Raw genomic sequence first — 18,906 nt, 5'->3', positions numbered from 1 at the left:
CATTCCAGTTATTAATACAATGGGAAGCAAAGAGAATGCTCAGAACACCAACATACGTCCCAGCACTTCCCAGTTGATGCACAATCTGGAGGGAGAAATTTCTGCTTTTCTCACCAAAATCCCACATACATTTTTTCACCCAGCCAGGAAAAACATCTTTTACCTGCTCCCCAGCCACCTCATCTGTCATGCTGATTACAAGGAGGTTTGATCCTGGACAACACCAAGGCTGCCTCCTAGCCTGTGTGTGATGTACAGAGCAATTTCCCATGCCATTGTGTGCAGTGGAAGTATGCAGGAAGGAATAAATCATTGCACTTGAGATACACACAGATGGAGATAATGAATACATATGATGCCATAGGGTGGAAACTACCCTTACACTTAACCCTGCAGCCTGAGAACTATACTAAATCCATCCAGTGAGAAGAACTTTACCAAAAACTCACCCTGGTGCTATTCCATCAAAAACTTGTGCTCCTCAAGAAAGGCTTCAAGGCTGAGATGTTAGGAGAAGCTCTATCTAGATGGGAAAAAGCCTCCAGTGCTTTGATGGGCAGTGCCCATCACCTGCAGCAGGACATCCTCACAGGGATGTATCATTTCTCTTTAATTCCTTCTTTTTGGAGAAAAGAAAACCAGTCATAAGGGAGGCAACCCAACCTGACCTCCTGTGTCACTGTTGCTCCAAGAGGTGAAACCCTACGAGCTTTTCCAGCCCTGCTACATCTCATTCCCCAACCCCCATCTACCCAAAGGGAACTCCAGCTGTGAAATGCAAAGCTTGCAAACCATAAGCCACAGAAGTGGGAGAGGAATATCATTAGGACATGGGCACCACAGCGATGCTTTATGGTTTGGGAGTCAATGACGACTTGGGTAAAACCAAATATGGTAAATTTTACATCTGTCTTCTACTGGTGGGTTGAAGGGATGGGATTTCACCATCTCAAAGGGCTCTTCCATCTCTGGTTTTCAGGTCATTAAATAACTCAGGGGGAAATGACAGGGCTGTAAAGTCATAGAATTGTAAATGTTGCAAAGACCACTAAGACCATCAAATTCAACCATCAACCCAATACCATCATACCACTAAACCATGTCCCTCAGTGCCACATTCACCCTCTACTTGAAAATCTCCAGGGATGGTGACTCTACCACCTTCCTGGAGAATTGGAAACACACAGGCATTTGAGTCCAGGCTAGGAAATCATAATGAGTATTTTCAGATGTGGGATGAGACACAGGGTTCCAATTAAACTGGCCATTCTACAATTAAGAAAATTGAATAACCCTAAGGAATAATCCTAAGGAACACAGTCCTCAGCCAGACCAATGATTTGGCCCCACAACTTGAGCTTCTCACCCTTATGTGGGTGCCTATGAGACATGGACCAAGCAGGGGTACAGCAGAAAGTCATGAGCTATTGTCACCCTTTGGGTAATGCACCAAGCAAGACCTTCAGGAAAGTTCCTTAGAAGTTAGGAGGCCCACCAAAGAGCTTCTACAGCACCAGCAGTTGGGGAGACCCACCCGGACCCAGTCCTACTAAGAAATGGGGTTCTGGTAATGTAAGGAGTTTGGAGGAGGGATATACAGAACACGAGCAGGAATTGGTAAGACTGTGTGCCAGTGCACAGTTGAATCTTGGAGGTCATTTCCAACCTTTATGATGCTATGAGTGGGCACAGCAGTGAGGTGCTGATGGTTGGATTTGATGATCTTAGAGGTCTTTTCCAATGACTCCATCGAGGAGCTTCCCTATGTCAGGCTGTAGGAAGCAGCCCATTTCAGGAGGCGATCCCACCTAATGAAGAGGTCACAGAGGTGGATCAGTTACAGGTGCAGTGGCCAAGATTCTTTCCAAAAACAGGCAATGATCCTAAGGGAGGGCCAAGGTCTCTGTTCCACCATATACACAACCAGCCAGGACTCAGATCCTCAGAGAAGTCCAAGGCAGCTCAGACACCTCCTGAAGGTAACCAGGATGGAAAAGAGAGGATTGGGGTTTTCTCACTGAAGAAGAGATTAACACACACTGGAGCAAGTCCAGTGGAGGCCTCCAAGATGGCTGGGGCTGAAGGTCAAGGAGACGCTTTTGACAACACTAAAAAAAAACAGTTCCCTGAATTTTACCCATAATATTTTCTCCCAGGTCCTAACAAGAGGAACAAACTGTAGTGCTGGCTCCCATTATCTTTGCATCACTCCTTTCCACCCAACCCTTCCATCACCTACATCTAGAAAGCAGATGCTTTCTAGAAGGCTTCGGGGCATCTTTTGTCACTCAATCCGAAGGGTTGTTTTGGCATCTGCCTCATCCAGCTGCCAAAATAAAGAGTTTTGAATCAAAGAGCTTGTGATGGAAGGAATGCTGAAGGGGACGCTGCAGGTGGTGAAGAACCATGGGACCCTCCACATGGCATCCCATTGGGATTCTTGATGTGAGGGGAACCAATCACGGTCATGTAAAGGGCTGGGAGCCAGCAGAAGAGGACATGTCTGGGTCCAACATCATGGGGTTGCCATCCCATGCAGCTCCATGGTCATGGCAAAGCAGGAAACACAGCACGGATTTGGGTTTGGGAGGGTAGCCAAGAGGGATTTGCGTTTTCAAAGTTATTCCTCCAGAAGTGAAAGCTGTAAACAAAAATAGAAGCGCTGCACCTCAATGAATTCCTCCAAAGCAAAAGTGTTTGAGCGTGCTCAGCGGAGCCGTTAAAAAAGACTGTAGCGAGCATCTTCCATTAACGTTACGACCGTGAAATATGACAATAAAATGATAGCCGTATGGTCGCAAATTTGCAGCCCGCCGAGTTGCTAGGGGTTTATCGTCACTCAAACGTGCAGAGAGCTGTAAAATGTTTACAGAAAGGGTCGTTTGCAGCTATAAAATCCTCTTTTCTCTCCTAAACAAGGCTGAGTGGAGCCATTTACAAACCCCTGAATGTTCATCGGGGGAGAGGGGAACATCTGTTCTCTCCAGGAGTTTTCAGTGATCTTCTCGAACAAATTAACTAAAATGGGTGCTTTCTAATTAAATTAGCACTCGATTGGAATGGTTTGCATTGGTGCGCTTGCTTACAATTAGCGTGGGGAGGCCAGTTAGGCTCCAGCATAAGCTATTTTAACTGGAAGGTGAAATATGGAAGTGCCCATTACCTGCATGCATCTACCAGAGGGGCTGGGATGCTTGTGCACCCTCTGGCTCAACCCTCCCAAGCATAGAACAAAGCAAACGGGATGGGAACACACCAAGTGCTCATCCCAACCACAGGGTTTCCATCAGCAGGTTGATTCCCATGTGAGGACAGCAATCCATGTCTCTCCTTTCCAGTCCCATTTTCATATATCCCAAGTCTGCAGACACACACCAAGACCCCGCAAGCTCACACCAAGCCTGTTGCCCAGGTTGGTCCCTAAAAGTCATCTCCAAACACTCATTGCACCTGCTTCTCTTACACACAGCACTTTTCTCCCTTCCTCCTGTTCTTGTCAGAATTAAAAGCGCATTTTCTCAAATTGTGACTGTTTAACCAAGCAATTCAGATCACTCTGTAATAATAACCTGTCCTCCTCTTTATTTACCATCCCACCAATTTGTATGTCACCATCAGGGTGTGCACGCAGAAAGTGAAAATCATCACTGTGCTCCCCATACAGGCATCTCTTGCTAGATGTGGTGGGGAGAGCACAGATCCCAAAACAGCATCACAGATAAAATCACAGAATCACAGAATTGTAGGGGTTGGAAGGGACATCTAGAGAATATCTAGTCCAACCCCCCTGATAAAGCAGATTCCCTACAGTAGAATCATAGATTCATTAAAAAACCTCCAAGAAACCCAAATCCAATCTCCACCATGCCCAATAACCATGTCCCTCAGTGCCACATCTCTACAGTTCTTTAACTGCAGGTATACCCCTCCCCCCCCCAAACCCCACCACCTCCCTGGGCAGCTTGTGTCAATAGGTTGCAACTACTAGATATCAACTATCCAGAGCTTCACAAGGACCAATCCTGACCATTACACACAGTACCTTAAGATACAGCCCTGGCTTTAGAGTATTTTTTTAAAATACTGTTAATCATTTGGGTCCTTTCACAATATCAGCATCTTCTTGGCATGATCAGGATGACAGTCCTTCAGTGGCCAAGGGTCCTTTCCTCCCATCAGGCTATGGCTATTGCTGTGTCCCTGGGACCCTCTGTGTGTACTGGGATGAATCTTAAATCACTGAATGCATCTCAGTGATAGGAATGGGCAAATCTGAGTACACAGCAGGGGAGGGTCAGGTTGCATATCAGAAGAATGTTCTTCACCAAGTGGATGGTTGGGCACTGAACAGGTTTCCCAGAGAAGTGGTCATGGCACTGAGATTGCCAGAGTTCAAGAAGCATCTGGACAATGCTTTCAGACATATAGTCTGATTTTGGGTGGTCTTGTGTGGAGACAGGAGCTGGACTCAATGATCTTCTAGTGGGCAGGGTGGGGGTGCGTTGATGGTTGAACTTGATAATCTCAGTGGTCTTTTTCAACCTTAATGATTCTATAATTCTATTCTATGATCTTTATGGATTCCTTCAAACTCGGGATATTCTATGACTCTATAATTCTATGACCCTCACACCTACCCCAGACCAATCATGAACAACCCCTGCAGCTCTTTGGAAAGGAAACTTATTGTTCTACAGATATCTGTGATTCCTTCCTTGCTTTTCTTTCCCTGCTGAAAGGCCATGTACCCACTGCAGCACACAGCTGAGCAGTCATCCCTACTTGCCTGTGACTCCAGGAATCTGTTGCTAAGCCTGGGAATTTTCTTCCTGACAGCGTTGAGGCATCTCAGACCTCCTTGGCTTGAAGAGGGGTTTGCACTTGGCTGCTGAGCAACTCAGCCTCCACTTACAGAGGAAAGTGCAAATGCCCTGGTGCTGAATTCAACCCTTGTCCCAGCAGGATCCTGCTCCTGGGTTGGAGGATGCAGGAGATCAAGGACAGGGAAAGAAGCTCAGATGTTTTTTCTAGCTCTTCCCTTCACAGTAAGCCACATTGTATGAATTTCATCCTATGTCTCCATTGCCAGAGAATGAGACAGAGCTCTCCAACTCAATAGACTTACCCTGTTTCAGAATCAGAATTTAGGTTGGAAAAGATCACTAAGGTCATCTAGTCCAACCATCACCTCCATGCCCTTGTCCACAGCTAGACAAAAAAAATTACAGCTCATCTATGAAGCTGTTCTGTTTTTCTATCAAATTCTCCCTGATCTCACCTCAAGCTGAAATGATAACTTGCTGCTACAAAATGTTTTAATTTTTGAGCCCACTCTGCTCTCTGAGATGGTGTTCAGGAGATGCAACTGTTGCACATCCCCTCTCATGGAGAGGACACAGTGCAAAACATAAAGCAATGTCCAGCCAAAATGTCCAGAGTTGGAAATCATAGAATCACAGAATGGCCAGGGTTGGAAGGGACCTCAAGGATCATGAATCTCCAACCCCCCTGCCACATGCAGGGCCACCAAACTCCACGTTTAGTACTAGACCAGGCTGCCCAGGGCCCCATCCAATCTGGCCTTGAACACTTCCAGGGATGGGGCATCCACAGCCTCTCTGGGCAGCCTGTTCCAGCACCTCACCATTCTCATAGTAAAGAACTTCTCCCTGACATCCAACCTAAATCTTCCTTCCCTCAACTTAAAACCATTTCCCCCTGTCCTGCTGTTATCTACCCTCTCAAAGAGTTGATTCCCCTTCTGTATATAGGCTCCCTTTAGGTACTGAAAGGCTGCAATGAGGCAGCCTTCTTTTCTCTAGGCTGAACAAGTCCAGCCTGTCTTCGTAGCACCTCCCCTACGACAGGAAGACCTCCCCTGTCTTCGTAGGGGAGGTGCTTCGAAGACAGGCTGAGAAATGACCAAGTATGTTCCCAATGGAGCAGCTCCAAGGCACAAAATGAGGATATTAGGTTCTGCTTTGCCCTGCACTGTATCTCCATCACCTGTGGACATATCTGGATCTCCCCAAAGCACCCCAAAGTCCCCTACCTTCCAACTGAGCTGCTGTTGGAGCCAGCACTTAGAGGACTGGAGACTCATCCCACAAAAACACATGGATAACTGCGGGGAAAAACTTTCCTCGATGGTGATTTAAGGCAGCCCAGAGCACATCCAGTCCAAGTACTTCCTACCTGGTTCATCCATTGGTTCATCCTCATCCCTCTCCACTTTGCATTTCTTATCACCTGGAGAGGTTGAGGACTGGAGGGAAATGAAGGATGGCAGCTTCTGCAGACAGCTGCTTCGAGAGGTGTCCACTTCTTTCCAAAACTTCACATCCTCCTCCATGCTGGAGGGTCCGGGCACTTCCCCATCATGAGAGAGTTGAACTGGATCATTCCTAGAGTAGGAATACACACAAAAAAAATTAATAATGGAAAATAAAACAATCCCTTTCTGGCAGTGCTGAAGTGCATGGAGTGGAGAAGCAGAGCAGCACGTGGAGGATTTCTGGGCTTCATCTCAGGCTGATCCTTGTCTCTGATTTCTGGTGAGTGCAGATAACATGACAGTTCAGCTCGTTTGATATGTCTGATGACGGTGCTAAGAAAGGAAAACAACCCCCTGGGCAGCTTTCGAGCACTGCAAGCTGCCACAGGGCACCTAAAAAGAGCAAGGAGCTATTTTGCACCTCATTCACATGGGGGATGTGAGCTCGGTATCATTTCAAGGCTCTTCTGTCACCCAGAGAGCCTGCTGAGTGCTTGGCCCCTCTGCTACCATACAAGGTAGGGCTGGGATGGGGATGATGGCAGCAGAGTGGCAAAGAACCCCAAGCTGGTGTTTTCTTCTCCTTCTAACCAGGACTTTTAGAGAAATTTAGGGGTTTATAGTCCCATTTAAGTTTGGCTTTAATTTTCACGACACTTAAAGCGTTTCAATTCAAGGAGTAAAACTTGTGGCAGAGGATGGAGGAAGTCAACTCAGGTTGGATATTAGGAGAAATTTCTTCTCAAAACGAGTGGTAACGCATTGGCATAGGCTGCCCAGGAGGAGGTGAAGGTCCCTGGAGGTGCTCAAGAAACACAGAGATATGGTTAGTAGTCATGGTGGGGATGGGTCAACAGTTGGGCCTGACGTTCATAGTGGTCTTTTAAAACCTGAACAGTTATATGATTCTATGATCTTGGCAGTGATAGCACAGGATGAAGCTTGGGGTAGCCTGAAGCACAACAAATCACCAACACCCCAACCTCTAAAAGGTTTGGAGAGATGCTACACACTCATAGTTGCTGCCATGATTAACCAAGAACACAAGCCAGTCTCTACCAGAACTCCTCCATCTCCCAGGTGGACATTCTACAAAAGCCTCAGAGATGCCTGAAGGTGCCAAAAATTTGGGCAGCACATTTCTAAGAGCAAGGATACTCACATTCCGATGGCATGAGCAAATCATAGGGCAGTGAGATGCAAGCAATCCCCATGGTCCTCCCCATCAGCTGTGCTTCAAGATCTTTTGGAGACCTGATCCATTTACCCATAAGGACTCTATCAAGAAGGCACTGCAGTGACTCATGTCACTGACATCTTAAAGTAAATCAGCATGCACACAGATATGTGTATCCATAAGAAGCAGTCTGAGAACACAATGGTTTAAATGCAGTTTCTTCTGCTCTTTCCTACCTGTTTGTCTCCTCCCAGAGCCGTCTGCACTTGGAGGGGGAGTCTTCACCAGCACAGTTCCCCGGTGAGTGACGTTTCTTTTTCGGGTGCAGCAGCTTGCAGCAGGCGCCCCTGGGGCAGATGCCTTTCTTGGCAAAGTCTGGGCAAACCAGCGTGTGCTTCTTCTTGCACTGGGAGGGAAAAAAAAGAGAGGCATTGGGAAATGTCTTTGTTGAAGTCTCTGCAAGAAACATGAGTTCCCAAAGTCGGTCTCCTTCAGGTGGCACAACTCATTGCTAAAAGCAGAGAAGGATGTGCTGGTGCTTTCTCCTCCACATCAAATGCATTATTTCACATCAAAATATTATGTCAAAATATTAACCTCTTCCAGGAGATGCTACACCTTCACACATTCCTTTCTCAACACCTCACTTTACAGACCCAAAATGCCAAAATTTGGATAGCAATCACCCCTGAGAAGATGGCACTGATGGTCTCAGTAGGTTAACAGAGGTGGAAAAGCCAGTTTCAGACAGCACACTGGAATATAAAATTTTCCATTCCAAGTTTGTGACCTCCCTTGGTCAATGGAGAAGGAGTATGAAAGGAACAAAGCACATCCCTTTTTTGCTTCAAAATGTGCCTATTTGGGGACTGTTGCCTCCTTGCCAAAGGAGGAGCTGGAGCTCAACCTATGGTTTCCAGAGCAATGCTCACAGAGGGAATCAGCGGCAAAGAGAAGTCTGCAGAACTCACCAGATGGGTGTTCTGGGAAATGGCAATTTTTGGCACATGAAAAGGCAGCAAGGCAGAAGAGGTAGATTTGGATGTGATTTCTAACTAGAAAAGTTGGTTGGCTTAAGGGAGAATGACCAGCCTCTCCACCTCCAACACTGGGATACCCCCACCCAAGGGATTGTCTCACTCTGCTCTGTGTTGTGTGGCCTCACCTAGAGCACTGGATGCAATTTAGGAACAGAAGGACATAAAACTGTAAGAGAGTGTCCTAAGCAAAGCTATGAAAGTGGGAAAGGGTCTGGTGGGCAAGATGTATGAGGATCAGCTGAAGTCCCTTGGTTTGTTCAGCCCAGTGCAGACAAGACTGAGAGAAGGCGTTATGGTGGCCTACAGACAACCCATAACAATTCTGGTTACAGCAGCAGGGTCTGAGGGAAAGGCATGGAGTTGAATCAGGGGAGGATCAAGTTGGGAAAAGGTGGTGGCGGACATGGAACCCCCCAAGGGTGGTGGTCACAGATCCAAGCTCAAGTTTAAGGCGTGTTTGAACAATGCTCTCAGACATCGGGTTTGGATTTTGAGTGGACCCATGTGGAGCCAGGAGTTGGACTCGATCATTCTTACGGGTCCCTTCCAACTCAGGATATTCCATGATTTTATGATTCAAAGATCCTTGTGAGTCCCTCCCAACTCAAAGCATTCTATGGTTCTACAGATGCTGCCTTACCTGACCATTCACACTACAAAAACTCCTTGCTCCAGGACAGCAAAGACACTAAAATTTTGCACAAATTTCAGAGAAAGCAGAAAAATCCATGGAAAGAGAAAGTTTGCAGAATGACCAGTAGACCAGTGACCAATAGAAATGCATCTTCCCGCAACAGGGAATCACAAGATGTGGGTGAGCTCCTGCCCTTTTAATACCCCCAAAGTGGAGCTGTATGGGAGCAGCCCCCTGTGACCTTTGGGAGGGAATGGCAATCCTGCTGAGTTGCAGGAGTGAGGGGACTCTTCTTGAAAGGGCAATGGGGTCTGGCAGCTCAAGGCAATCAAGGGTCTGCCAACATCAGCAGTGGAGAGAGGAACTCGACAGCTAGAGGCTGGCACAGCAGGAGGGCTAGGGAGCCGGAGAGATACACCAACATCAGCTCTGTGGGGTGCAAGAACCAGGAGGAGGACTAAAATTCATCAAAAACAGCTCCAAGCACTTTTCCTCTCTATTTCAAGGAGCTTCCATGATGTTATATCAATTGATAGGTAGCATGAAAGCAGAGCATCTCCAAATAGTGCTCAAGGTTTGCCATGACTCCAAAATCCCACTGCTCTATCCCACCCAACCGGTGCTGGAAAATCAACACTGAAGACAATCCCCTGTAGGCGAGGTGTCAGCTCTCATTGAATCATGGAAGTATTAATGTTGGAAAGATCACTAAGGTCATTTAGTCCAACCATCAGCCCATCTCCACCACCCCATTCACAGAATCACAACATTGTTCATGTTGGAAAGTCCACAAAGATTATGAACTCCAACAAAGTCTCATGAGATGGTAGGAATGTGAATTTTTTGGTATGCCATTCAACAGGGAGTATATGAAAATGAGCTCCTGCAGCAACACAATGTTTCTCTCAGCCTGCTTAAGCAGTCATTATCTTAGAAAATCTAGAAAACACACTTTTACGTCAAGAAGTTTGGCAATACAGTTTTCCTTTTAAACCTACCTTCTTCATAAGTTCCCAACCTCTGGCAGCTGAAGATAAGGACCAAGAGTAAGTGCTTAGAAAAGGCAGTGATGGGGCAGCTTTAAAATAATTTTTTCCCCATATATTAGCAAGCAGGAGAACAAACATCTCAAACTGATAATTGTCTTAAAAAATAAGAGGAACAAAATGGGCTGAGTAGGGAATGGGCCGAGAAAAGCATCCCTGAAGGTGATCAAGAAATGTGTAGATATGGCAATGGTAGGAGTGGAAAATCAAGATGAGGAAAACCAAAGGATGTCACAGAGTCTCCTCCTTGGAGATCTTCAAAAGCCACTTGGGTATGGTCTTGAGTAGGCAGCTCAGAGCATCCCTGCTTGAGCAGAGTAAGGATCAGATGGACCCAGAGGTCCCTTGCAACCTCAACCATTCTGTGATTCTGTCTAAGGTTCACAGCCAACCACCACCTCCAGTTCTCCATTCTTGCAATGACAGTTATGCCATGAGGACTTCTCTTGCTTCTCTCTTTGCTTCCAACAGAGCACTCTTGGTGGGTGGCTTCTCTCACATCTCAGCTTTGGCCACATACCTATGCGGCTCTTAGACTTTGCTCACCATGAAGACAGAACAGGGCAGGTCTCACGTTTCTCACCCGAAGACCTTCAAGGCTGCTGCATCTTTTCCCAGAAGAGTGCAGGGACACAGGATATTCCTGCCCAGGGTGGTCCCTGGCCAAAGTCCCATACAGCACCTGCTGCTCACCATCCTTGGGGCTCTGCCGTATCTCTTGTATGCAAAATGAATGCCCTCTGGGACGTCTTGGACTCGATTACACTTATGAGTCCCTTCCAACTTGAGATATTCTATGATTCAATGACTTTCCACCTGGAGAAATCGTGCTATCAGAAATGGTAGCTCATCTGTGGTTTTGCAGTTTGGTCCAGTCCAACTGATGCCCAGCTTTGCCACGGCAGTTCACCAAACAATATTTGTCAAGTTAACTCCTTATTTTGATTTATTTGCTTCTCAAGCAATGCAGAAGACTTCTGCATTATTGAGAAATGCATCCCAAATCAATTACCACTAATTATCAGCAGGGCAGCAGCTCTCCCCAGAAACGCAAAATCTTCTCTTGTGTATCTTCCAGCACAAAAACAAATGTAGAAAGGAGAAGAGCAGGAAAAGATTCCTCACCTCAAAAAGCCACATTGATGAATCATCCTTGGAACAGTCACCAGTACATCAAGGAACGATGGAGAATGGCATTGATTTGGGGAAAATCCAAGAGATGCACATGGCTGCTGCGAGGGACCAAGGGACAGTGCCACATCCACAGATGTGTGACATGCGTGTCCCCATCCCCACCAATCCTCCACAGTGGGAGCAGGACTCGCCACATCACCATCTGGTCATTGGCTCCACTGGTGAATATACATTTAATATTAAAAAAACAAAACTGCATGCGACTAATTCCAGTGCTGTGTCCCTGGCTCAGCTTTCTAATGACTCTGCCCCCTCTATTTATTTATGGGAGGGAGGGGACAGCTCTTTTTTCTCTGCCCCCATGCCTTAAAGCCAGATGAAGTGGAGGGTTACTGTAAAGCTGCTTGCTGCTTGCCACGTGTCAGCCAGGGTGAAGCAATGGGGTGGCCAAGCGACCTCTCGCTCAGGGCCACCCGATCCCTTCCACCTGTCAGGGTGGCTAATTATACCCCGTGGGACTCCTGCCAACAGGCAGGTTGTACCATAAAAAGAGAAAAACTATCTGCCTCCTTCTAGCAGAGAGGAGAGAAAACCCACAGAAACCCCAAAACTTCTTCCAAACCAGCTGCGCTGAGTGCCCATGGAATGGCATCAACTTCATGGCATGGGGTCATACCATGGAGCGAGGTCATCCCATAGAACGAGGTCATCCCATGGATTGGAAACAGGGATCAGCCCCAAGGGGGGCTCGTGCTCCAGGGTCTCCCCAGTTTCCCTGCTTCGGAGTTCCCCTCACAGCCTGCCTGGAGCTGAGCAGCAAGCAGTACCCAAATCTGGGATGCTGCCTACTGGCAGTCCTATACCCAGGCCTCTTCTCTAGCTGCCAGGGAGTCCTGGGTGAAATTCAAGGTACTGCTCAGCATCCAAAAAGCCATAAATGGCCCCCAGCCCTGTCACTCACAAGGGAGGCGTCAGGCACAAGTGTATTTGTGGAGCGCAGCCTTCTTTAGCCCAGACCTGGCAAAGAAGGAGGCAGCAACTGGCAGGGCTGGTTGGAAGATCTCAGCCCTGGGAATGATATTAATTAACATTTTCCATCAACAACCTCAGCAAGGAAGAAGGTAAAGCTGGGTTACTGGGCCGACCAGTAACCGCCCAATGACCCCATGGGGGGAGGAACAGTCTCATCCAGCCCTGCATTCCCGGCTCTGCTCCACCAGGAGTTTGCCCACATTGAACTTCTCAAATATCTCCAGGCTTGTCTCGCACCCTGCTTGATTCTTCTTATTCCAGTGCCAGGGGATGGCAGGTGACATGGGAAAAGAGAGAGCAAACTGTTGGTGCATCCTTGCTTTGCTCTTCCCATTTCTTTAGGCTTCCATCCACCTCTCCGTACAATGAGCACAAGAGAGTCTATCCAGCCCCTGACTGGAAACCCAAACCCAAAAAGGGAACTGCACAGTCTGAGGAAGGGGAGCTTTACAAGGACAAGCTAAAACCCCAAACTCAAGAAACCCAGAGTGACTCAACTCAACTCAACTCAAGAAACTCAACGCAGGTGCTTTCTTTTTCCGAGCCTGCAGCTCAGCGAGAGCTATTAGAGGTAACCCCATTTCCAAGTCACAGGATTAACTGGCTGGATTGATGTTGGGTTGTTTTAATGTACCTCTTCCCCATGAATTCCCAGTGTTAAGTGTCTGCTGGGAAGCTATTGCTGGAGATGGTGGAGCTGCTTTCTGACACCATTCAGAGCTGACAGCCAGTAAATAGCTTTTTTTGATGGCCTTTTTATAATTGGGTGCAGATGGAAGCAGCCTTAAAAATTCCAGGTCTCCGTCATTAAAACCTGGAAAACAATACATCCAAACATCACATAGCCTGTGGAATAATAATGGGAGAAATTTAGCTAACACACCGAGTGTTGCTTGTGCCTCTTTGTCTTCAGGCAGTCAACAGGAGAAATCAAAGAGTTTTGACTCTGTTTTATCTTTTCTCCCCAGTGCAGAGCAGGAGAAACAGCCTCATGCCAGTTTCCCAACTAGGAAATACAACAAATGAGAGAGCCCCAACATTTGGGAAGATTTTATGCTATTTGAAAAGTCGCAAAATTCCCTTCCCATGGTCACCAACAGCAGTCCCAATTAACAGCAGATACAAAAATGGCAAACAAGCTGGTAGGAGCTGTGACGACCAAAGGAGAGCATCACTTAGTAGAGGTGGACACTTGAGCTTGCGGTTTCCAAGTCAATGGTTTGGAAAAAGGGAAGGAAAAGCTCAAAATCTGTGGAAGAGTTGCTTGGTGTCACAGGATTTTGGGGCCACTGCTCCAAGGCTGACAACAGCACACGATAAAGTGTCAAAGAATAAGAGAATTAATGAGGTTACAAAGACCACTAAGATCATTCAGTCCAACTGTCATTGAGTGCAACATCTATCTTTTCCTTGAAATCCTCCAGGGAAGGGAAGGATGTCCTGAAAGCCCAGAGGAGCCATGGCCCTTACCAAACTCCAATTTGGTCTTACTCTAGCCCCAAGGCACCAAGGACTGGTGAAGACATGGTGAACGCAAAGCCATGGATAGAAGGATGAAGGTGAATCCCAGTTTGTGAGCAAAGAGTCGCTGAGGACCAGCGTGGACACCCACATGGGAATTCCTTCAGTGCTTAACCATTTCCTCACTGCTTAGCAGAGCCTGCTCAGGAATGCCATTTCCATTGCAGGCCCCCAACAAGGTCATCCATCACACCTCCAAGTCACGATGGAGCCAGTTTCACATGGAGAACCCATCCACATTTCACATGGATAACCCATCCATGGAAACTATCAATCCCAAATCAATACCTCTCAGGATGGAGCAAGGTAGACACCAACTGTACATCCCCTACAGAGAAGTCTTCACCAGAACCAGGGGTTCTGCCATTCACAGGTTCCCAGGTGGACCAAGGACCTGCCACTGGTGTTTGCAGGGTGCAGAGATCATCCAACAAGAGAAAACAAGTGTGAACAAAGGGGAATTCCAGTGTGGAAACAAAGACAAAATCTGCTCTGCTTTGTGTTTGCCTGTAAAGAAGTTCAGACCGAAATCAAGAACTTTGCCTCATCAGTACATTCCCAGTCATTAGCACAGATTTAGTGACTACTTGCCTCCTAATTTTCATGTTTTGTGATGCATCTTTTACTACAAAGATATTAAAGCACAAGAGAAAAAAAAATCACAGGCTGGTATTTATCTAGGCACTATTATCAACTAGCCCAGGCTATTAAGCAGTTTGAGTTTGCCCTGATAAGCAACATCTTTAATGCAAGCATCTGAATGCTGCTGGAGATACTACAGTTAAATTAAAGTTGCAATAAGAACCCTCATTATGCCATTACAGAGTACGGTAAATAAGACGCAAGATGGAAACCCACAAAGATTTCTGCAGAGATACACGGATTGGATGGGGCGCAGAAGAAATCTGATTTGTTTTAAACCTCCTCTGGAAGTTACAAAGCTTTTTCAATGGTAAGCTGCCATCCTCAGCACTCAGATTTATCACTATCAGTAGCACAGCCCTCGTTGCTGTTCTAATTTCAGCCAAGAATCATTTGGGTGTGCAAAATGAAGAGACCAACTCTCTTCCACTGGGGGCCAAGAACTTGCAAAACTCATTTGCCCGTCTTAGACCCATTTCACAACAATGTACAGTCAAGTCCCTTGTCCCAGCTGACACAATTGGGCACCTCATACCAGAATAGATTTATCATAGAATCACTGAGGTTGCAAAATACCTCCAAGATCATCAAATCCAAATGTTGACCCTTCATCACTATGGCCACTCACAGAATCACAGAATCATTACACACTACACTTTTCACAGTAGGAAAAGATCTCCAAGATCATCCAGTCCAACTGCCAACATTCGGTCTACTGGTGGAGTCCTAAAGCCAAGGTTTCACTCCACAGTTCCAGTAGATGTGAGCTTGCCAATACTCATTTATTTTTTCATGATCTGTGATCTTAAGAACAAACATATTCAAGATCATCACTAAGTCTGACTACTTTTGCTTCTTTCAATAAAGAATTTACTTACTAATCACTTGGTTGACTGATTTCAGATTTCTGCTACACATTATACGAAATAAGAGAAAAACAAACAAATTAAATGGGCAACTGTAACACACAGGAAACATCCGTCAACCAAAGCCAAAATTAAAGATAAACAAAACGAAGTTGCCTTTGTAGATGATTATCATACAACTGCAGTGAACTATAAAAGAGCTATCAAAGGCTACCCATCAGCTAATTCTAAATGATGGGATAAGGTAAGCTGGAAATCTTTTGCATTATCCCAAAGATAGAACTGGAGTAATCTCACTCTGGTGCTGTGTGGACATGCCTGGAGGAACCAAAATTTGGCAGGAAGGTCAAAGTCTATTTGGCACATCAGGAACCTGCAGCTGGAACAGGTGGATACGTGGCTACTGTCTATATATGTGCCCAAAATATCACTCCTAGTGACCAGACTCAAAGTCATCTAGATAAAAATGAAGATGAGGGAGGTAAAAATGGCTGAGAATTGGAGGAAAATCAGAAACACACCACCAGTGAGAATTAAGAAAGGATGATCCAAGAGCTTCAAGGAGGGCAGTACTCCAAAGGCTCTTGGATATGATGTGGGCACTTTTGTAGTTTGAAATTCATGGTGTGAAAGCTTAAAACCAGGAGTTGGACTCAATGATCCTCAAGGGTCCCTTCCAACTCAGTATATTCTATAATTTTATGAAAATCACTGCCTGGCCCTAGATTTAAATGAAAAATCTTAGAGAGGGCTTGTAATCTCTAAAACCACCCCTGACTCCATTGTATATCCCATATAAAGTGGAAACGGGGCAAAATGTCCCATTATTTCTTCATACATATAAAAAGCATATCCATACGTAAGACTTGATGTTTCTACCATCTGAGTCCAAAACAGTTGCATGCAGGACAGATAAACTTAAATCTTAAATGGTTATTTCCCCTGTGAGCAAAAGTGAGGTTTTCAAGATGCAGTAACGTGATGCCTTCTCATCATTCTCCTGTTGTAGGTGGATCAGCTCCTTAGAAGAAGCAATATGCAGATCCCTAAATATCCAACTTTCTTGAATGCAGGTGAATAATCCGTCTGAGGTTTGATTCTACTCATAAGAGCCCAAGTGAGTTTTATATTCAGTGCAGAATGAGTGGGGCTCAGAAAACCTATTCTTCCTTTGGTAGTCCTTAAAGATTTGATCCAAATGGAAGAAAAAAGGGAGATGTCTCTGATCAGTGGAACAGTGGAAGTCATTCCCTTCATGGTTTGATGAGCTCATGGTTGGACAGGACGATCTTAGCTGGTCTCTTCCAACCTTAATGATAATGATTCTATGACTCTATTTCCTCCCTATCCTTTGACCAGCTAATCTGTTTCACTCATTTGCAGTTTTAATGAACACCACCTCTAGGTGGCTCCTGTGCAGCCCTATGTCATGGTCCATGAATTGCATCACCCTTTCCCTCTGCTCAGGTATGGTCACATATGCACATGTTTGAAATCCTGCTCTTCCCTAGCCACTGCTGCAAGCTCTCTCTGAATGAAAGGGGATTGGAAATTGGAAGCAGCTGTGATAGGATCATAAAAGAAATAAGATGGAGGAACGGCCAACAGAGAGAAAATTTGGGATGACTCAAAGCTCAGCCTTCCCCATACCCCTCCCCATGCTCACGCTGAGCACAGAGGTTTTATATTAAGGTTTCTTGCACTTCAAATAGCCCCCCTGGTAGCTGGGCATGGAGGAGCTTCTCAGCTTGATTGGGTTTAATTCAGCATAACAGCATCACGGGGTTTGGAGATGAGTGCTTTGAGCCTGGAAATCTGCTCCTGCCGTGGCTGCTTCTCTCCAGGCATCAGCAGCAGGGCAATTTGAAAGAAAAATCATCTGAAATTGAAACCTGTTTAAAAAAAACCCCACAACTTAGTCTGTCTCAAACTGACAGCACTGGGCAAATAATCTACATGTGAAGCAGCTGCATGAGGTCTCATAGGGTATTTGAAGGGCCGTCAAGAGATGAGCAAACCTTCGTTCATCCGAGGATGCAATGCTGAAGTCCCATAGGTACCAATTTCCCACCCAAAAGTGATCTGGAACCAGAGCCCCTGAATACAGTCAATGTCAATGCCAGCGTATATGGATGGAAAGAGGAAGGCTGGAAGGAAGCTCTCCTGCTCTCAAAATCGGAGTACTTTCCTTTGCAACCCCCAGCACATCCCAAACCTCTCCCACATACAATCATGACTGGTTTGGAAAAGATGAGATGAAGGAGAGGTCTCAGTCTTTAGAATTTCCACAGCCAGAAGACATTCAACAACCCACGTTTCATCATAGAACCAAAGAACAATAAAGGGATACCTCAAAATACCAACAAACATCTGATCTCTGTTGTGAAAAAAAAATTGCTCTCCATCACAAACTGAGCAAAAGATAATTAAGAAAGAAGTCCCAAAGACATTTAACTGGTAGCCGATTCCAAAAGTGAGGCTTTTCCTAAAGATTAGAAATGTGTTAAATTGAATGCATTGGATATGTGAAATGAAAAAGCTTTACAGTGGGAACCTGTTAAACTTCCACCAGAAAAGGAGAAAAGAACCAACGTGATGCATCACAAGACGAGAAAAACGAGAACAAATTGTTGGCAAAGAAAAAGTCCCTGAATTGGAGTTTTCTGTAGAAAAACAAGCAGCTGTCACTGCTGTCACTGTGGTCTTTCCGACCTTAATAATTGATTCTATGATTCTATGCTTGGGGACAGCTGGGCAGTCCCAGCATGGCTCAATGATGAGCATCCCTTGGCAGAGCACCGCTTCCCCCTGATTTATCCCTTTACAATTTCCCTGTGTGTTTTCACTGTTGTTTAATCTCACAGTGCCTCACTGCTTAACAGTTCCCATGGGGGAACAATCTACCCACAGGCTTCCAAGCAGCTGATGGAAACAATATGAAGATAGGTATTTAATGCAGCACATTCGCTAATGTACACCATGGGGGAAAAGCTTATTTAATACCAAACAATTTTACAGATGCAGCAGTTAGAGGGGGCCAGGCTGATTCGCTTGCCTTTGCTATGACACACTGCTAGGAAACACTGCTGCTGCACCAAAACCTGTCTGAACCCCATTCTTCCAAATACAATTTATTCCCCAATAAAATGAAGTTTGCGTCTGCAAAGCAAATTGTAAGTTACCTGCTCTGCAGGGACATCTCCATTCCTAAGGCAAGTACTTGCTGTATATAATCCTAGGTGCATGCTCAAAGCCATGCAATTAAATATTAAATTATCAAAAATTAAATATTAAAGCAGCAGTGCATAGTCTGATTTTTGGGTGGTTCTCTGTAGAGCCAGGAGTTGGACTTGGTGATGGGTTGATGGTTGGACTAAGATGGTCTTAGTTGTTTTTCCAACCTTAATGAGTCTATGATCTTTATGGGTCCCTTCCAACTTGGAATATTCAATGATTCTATGATTCTATGTATGTCAACACCCTTAGTACTGTGTATTATTTTGGAAACCACATTTGGGCACAGCCAGGAGAGTAGCTTGG

The 18,906-nt window shown here is 45.7% G+C and overlaps 1 protein-coding gene across 1 annotated transcript in view; it reads right to left on the bottom strand.

Moving 5' to 3' along the window:
• Positions 1-18,906, bottom strand: part of ZC3H3 (zinc finger CCCH-type containing 3) — a gene marked incomplete at both ends in the record, with an annotated part of 151,479 nt that overhangs the window by 4,874 nt on the left and 127,699 nt on the right. Inside the window, 2 exons of the mRNA XM_079533582.1 lie at positions 6,196-6,404; positions 7,688-7,857. Of these exons, the coding sequence (XP_079389708.1) occupies positions 6,196-6,404; positions 7,688-7,857 (379 nt within the window). The remainder of the gene's footprint in view (positions 1-6,195; positions 6,405-7,687; positions 7,858-18,906) is intronic.

This window comes from Tetrao urogallus (assembly GCF_951394365.1).
Source record: "Tetrao urogallus genome assembly, chromosome: 3".
Lineage (NCBI taxonomy): Eukaryota > Metazoa > Chordata > Aves > Galliformes > Phasianidae > Tetrao > Tetrao urogallus.
This window is presented reverse-complemented; position numbering and strand designations above follow the sequence as displayed.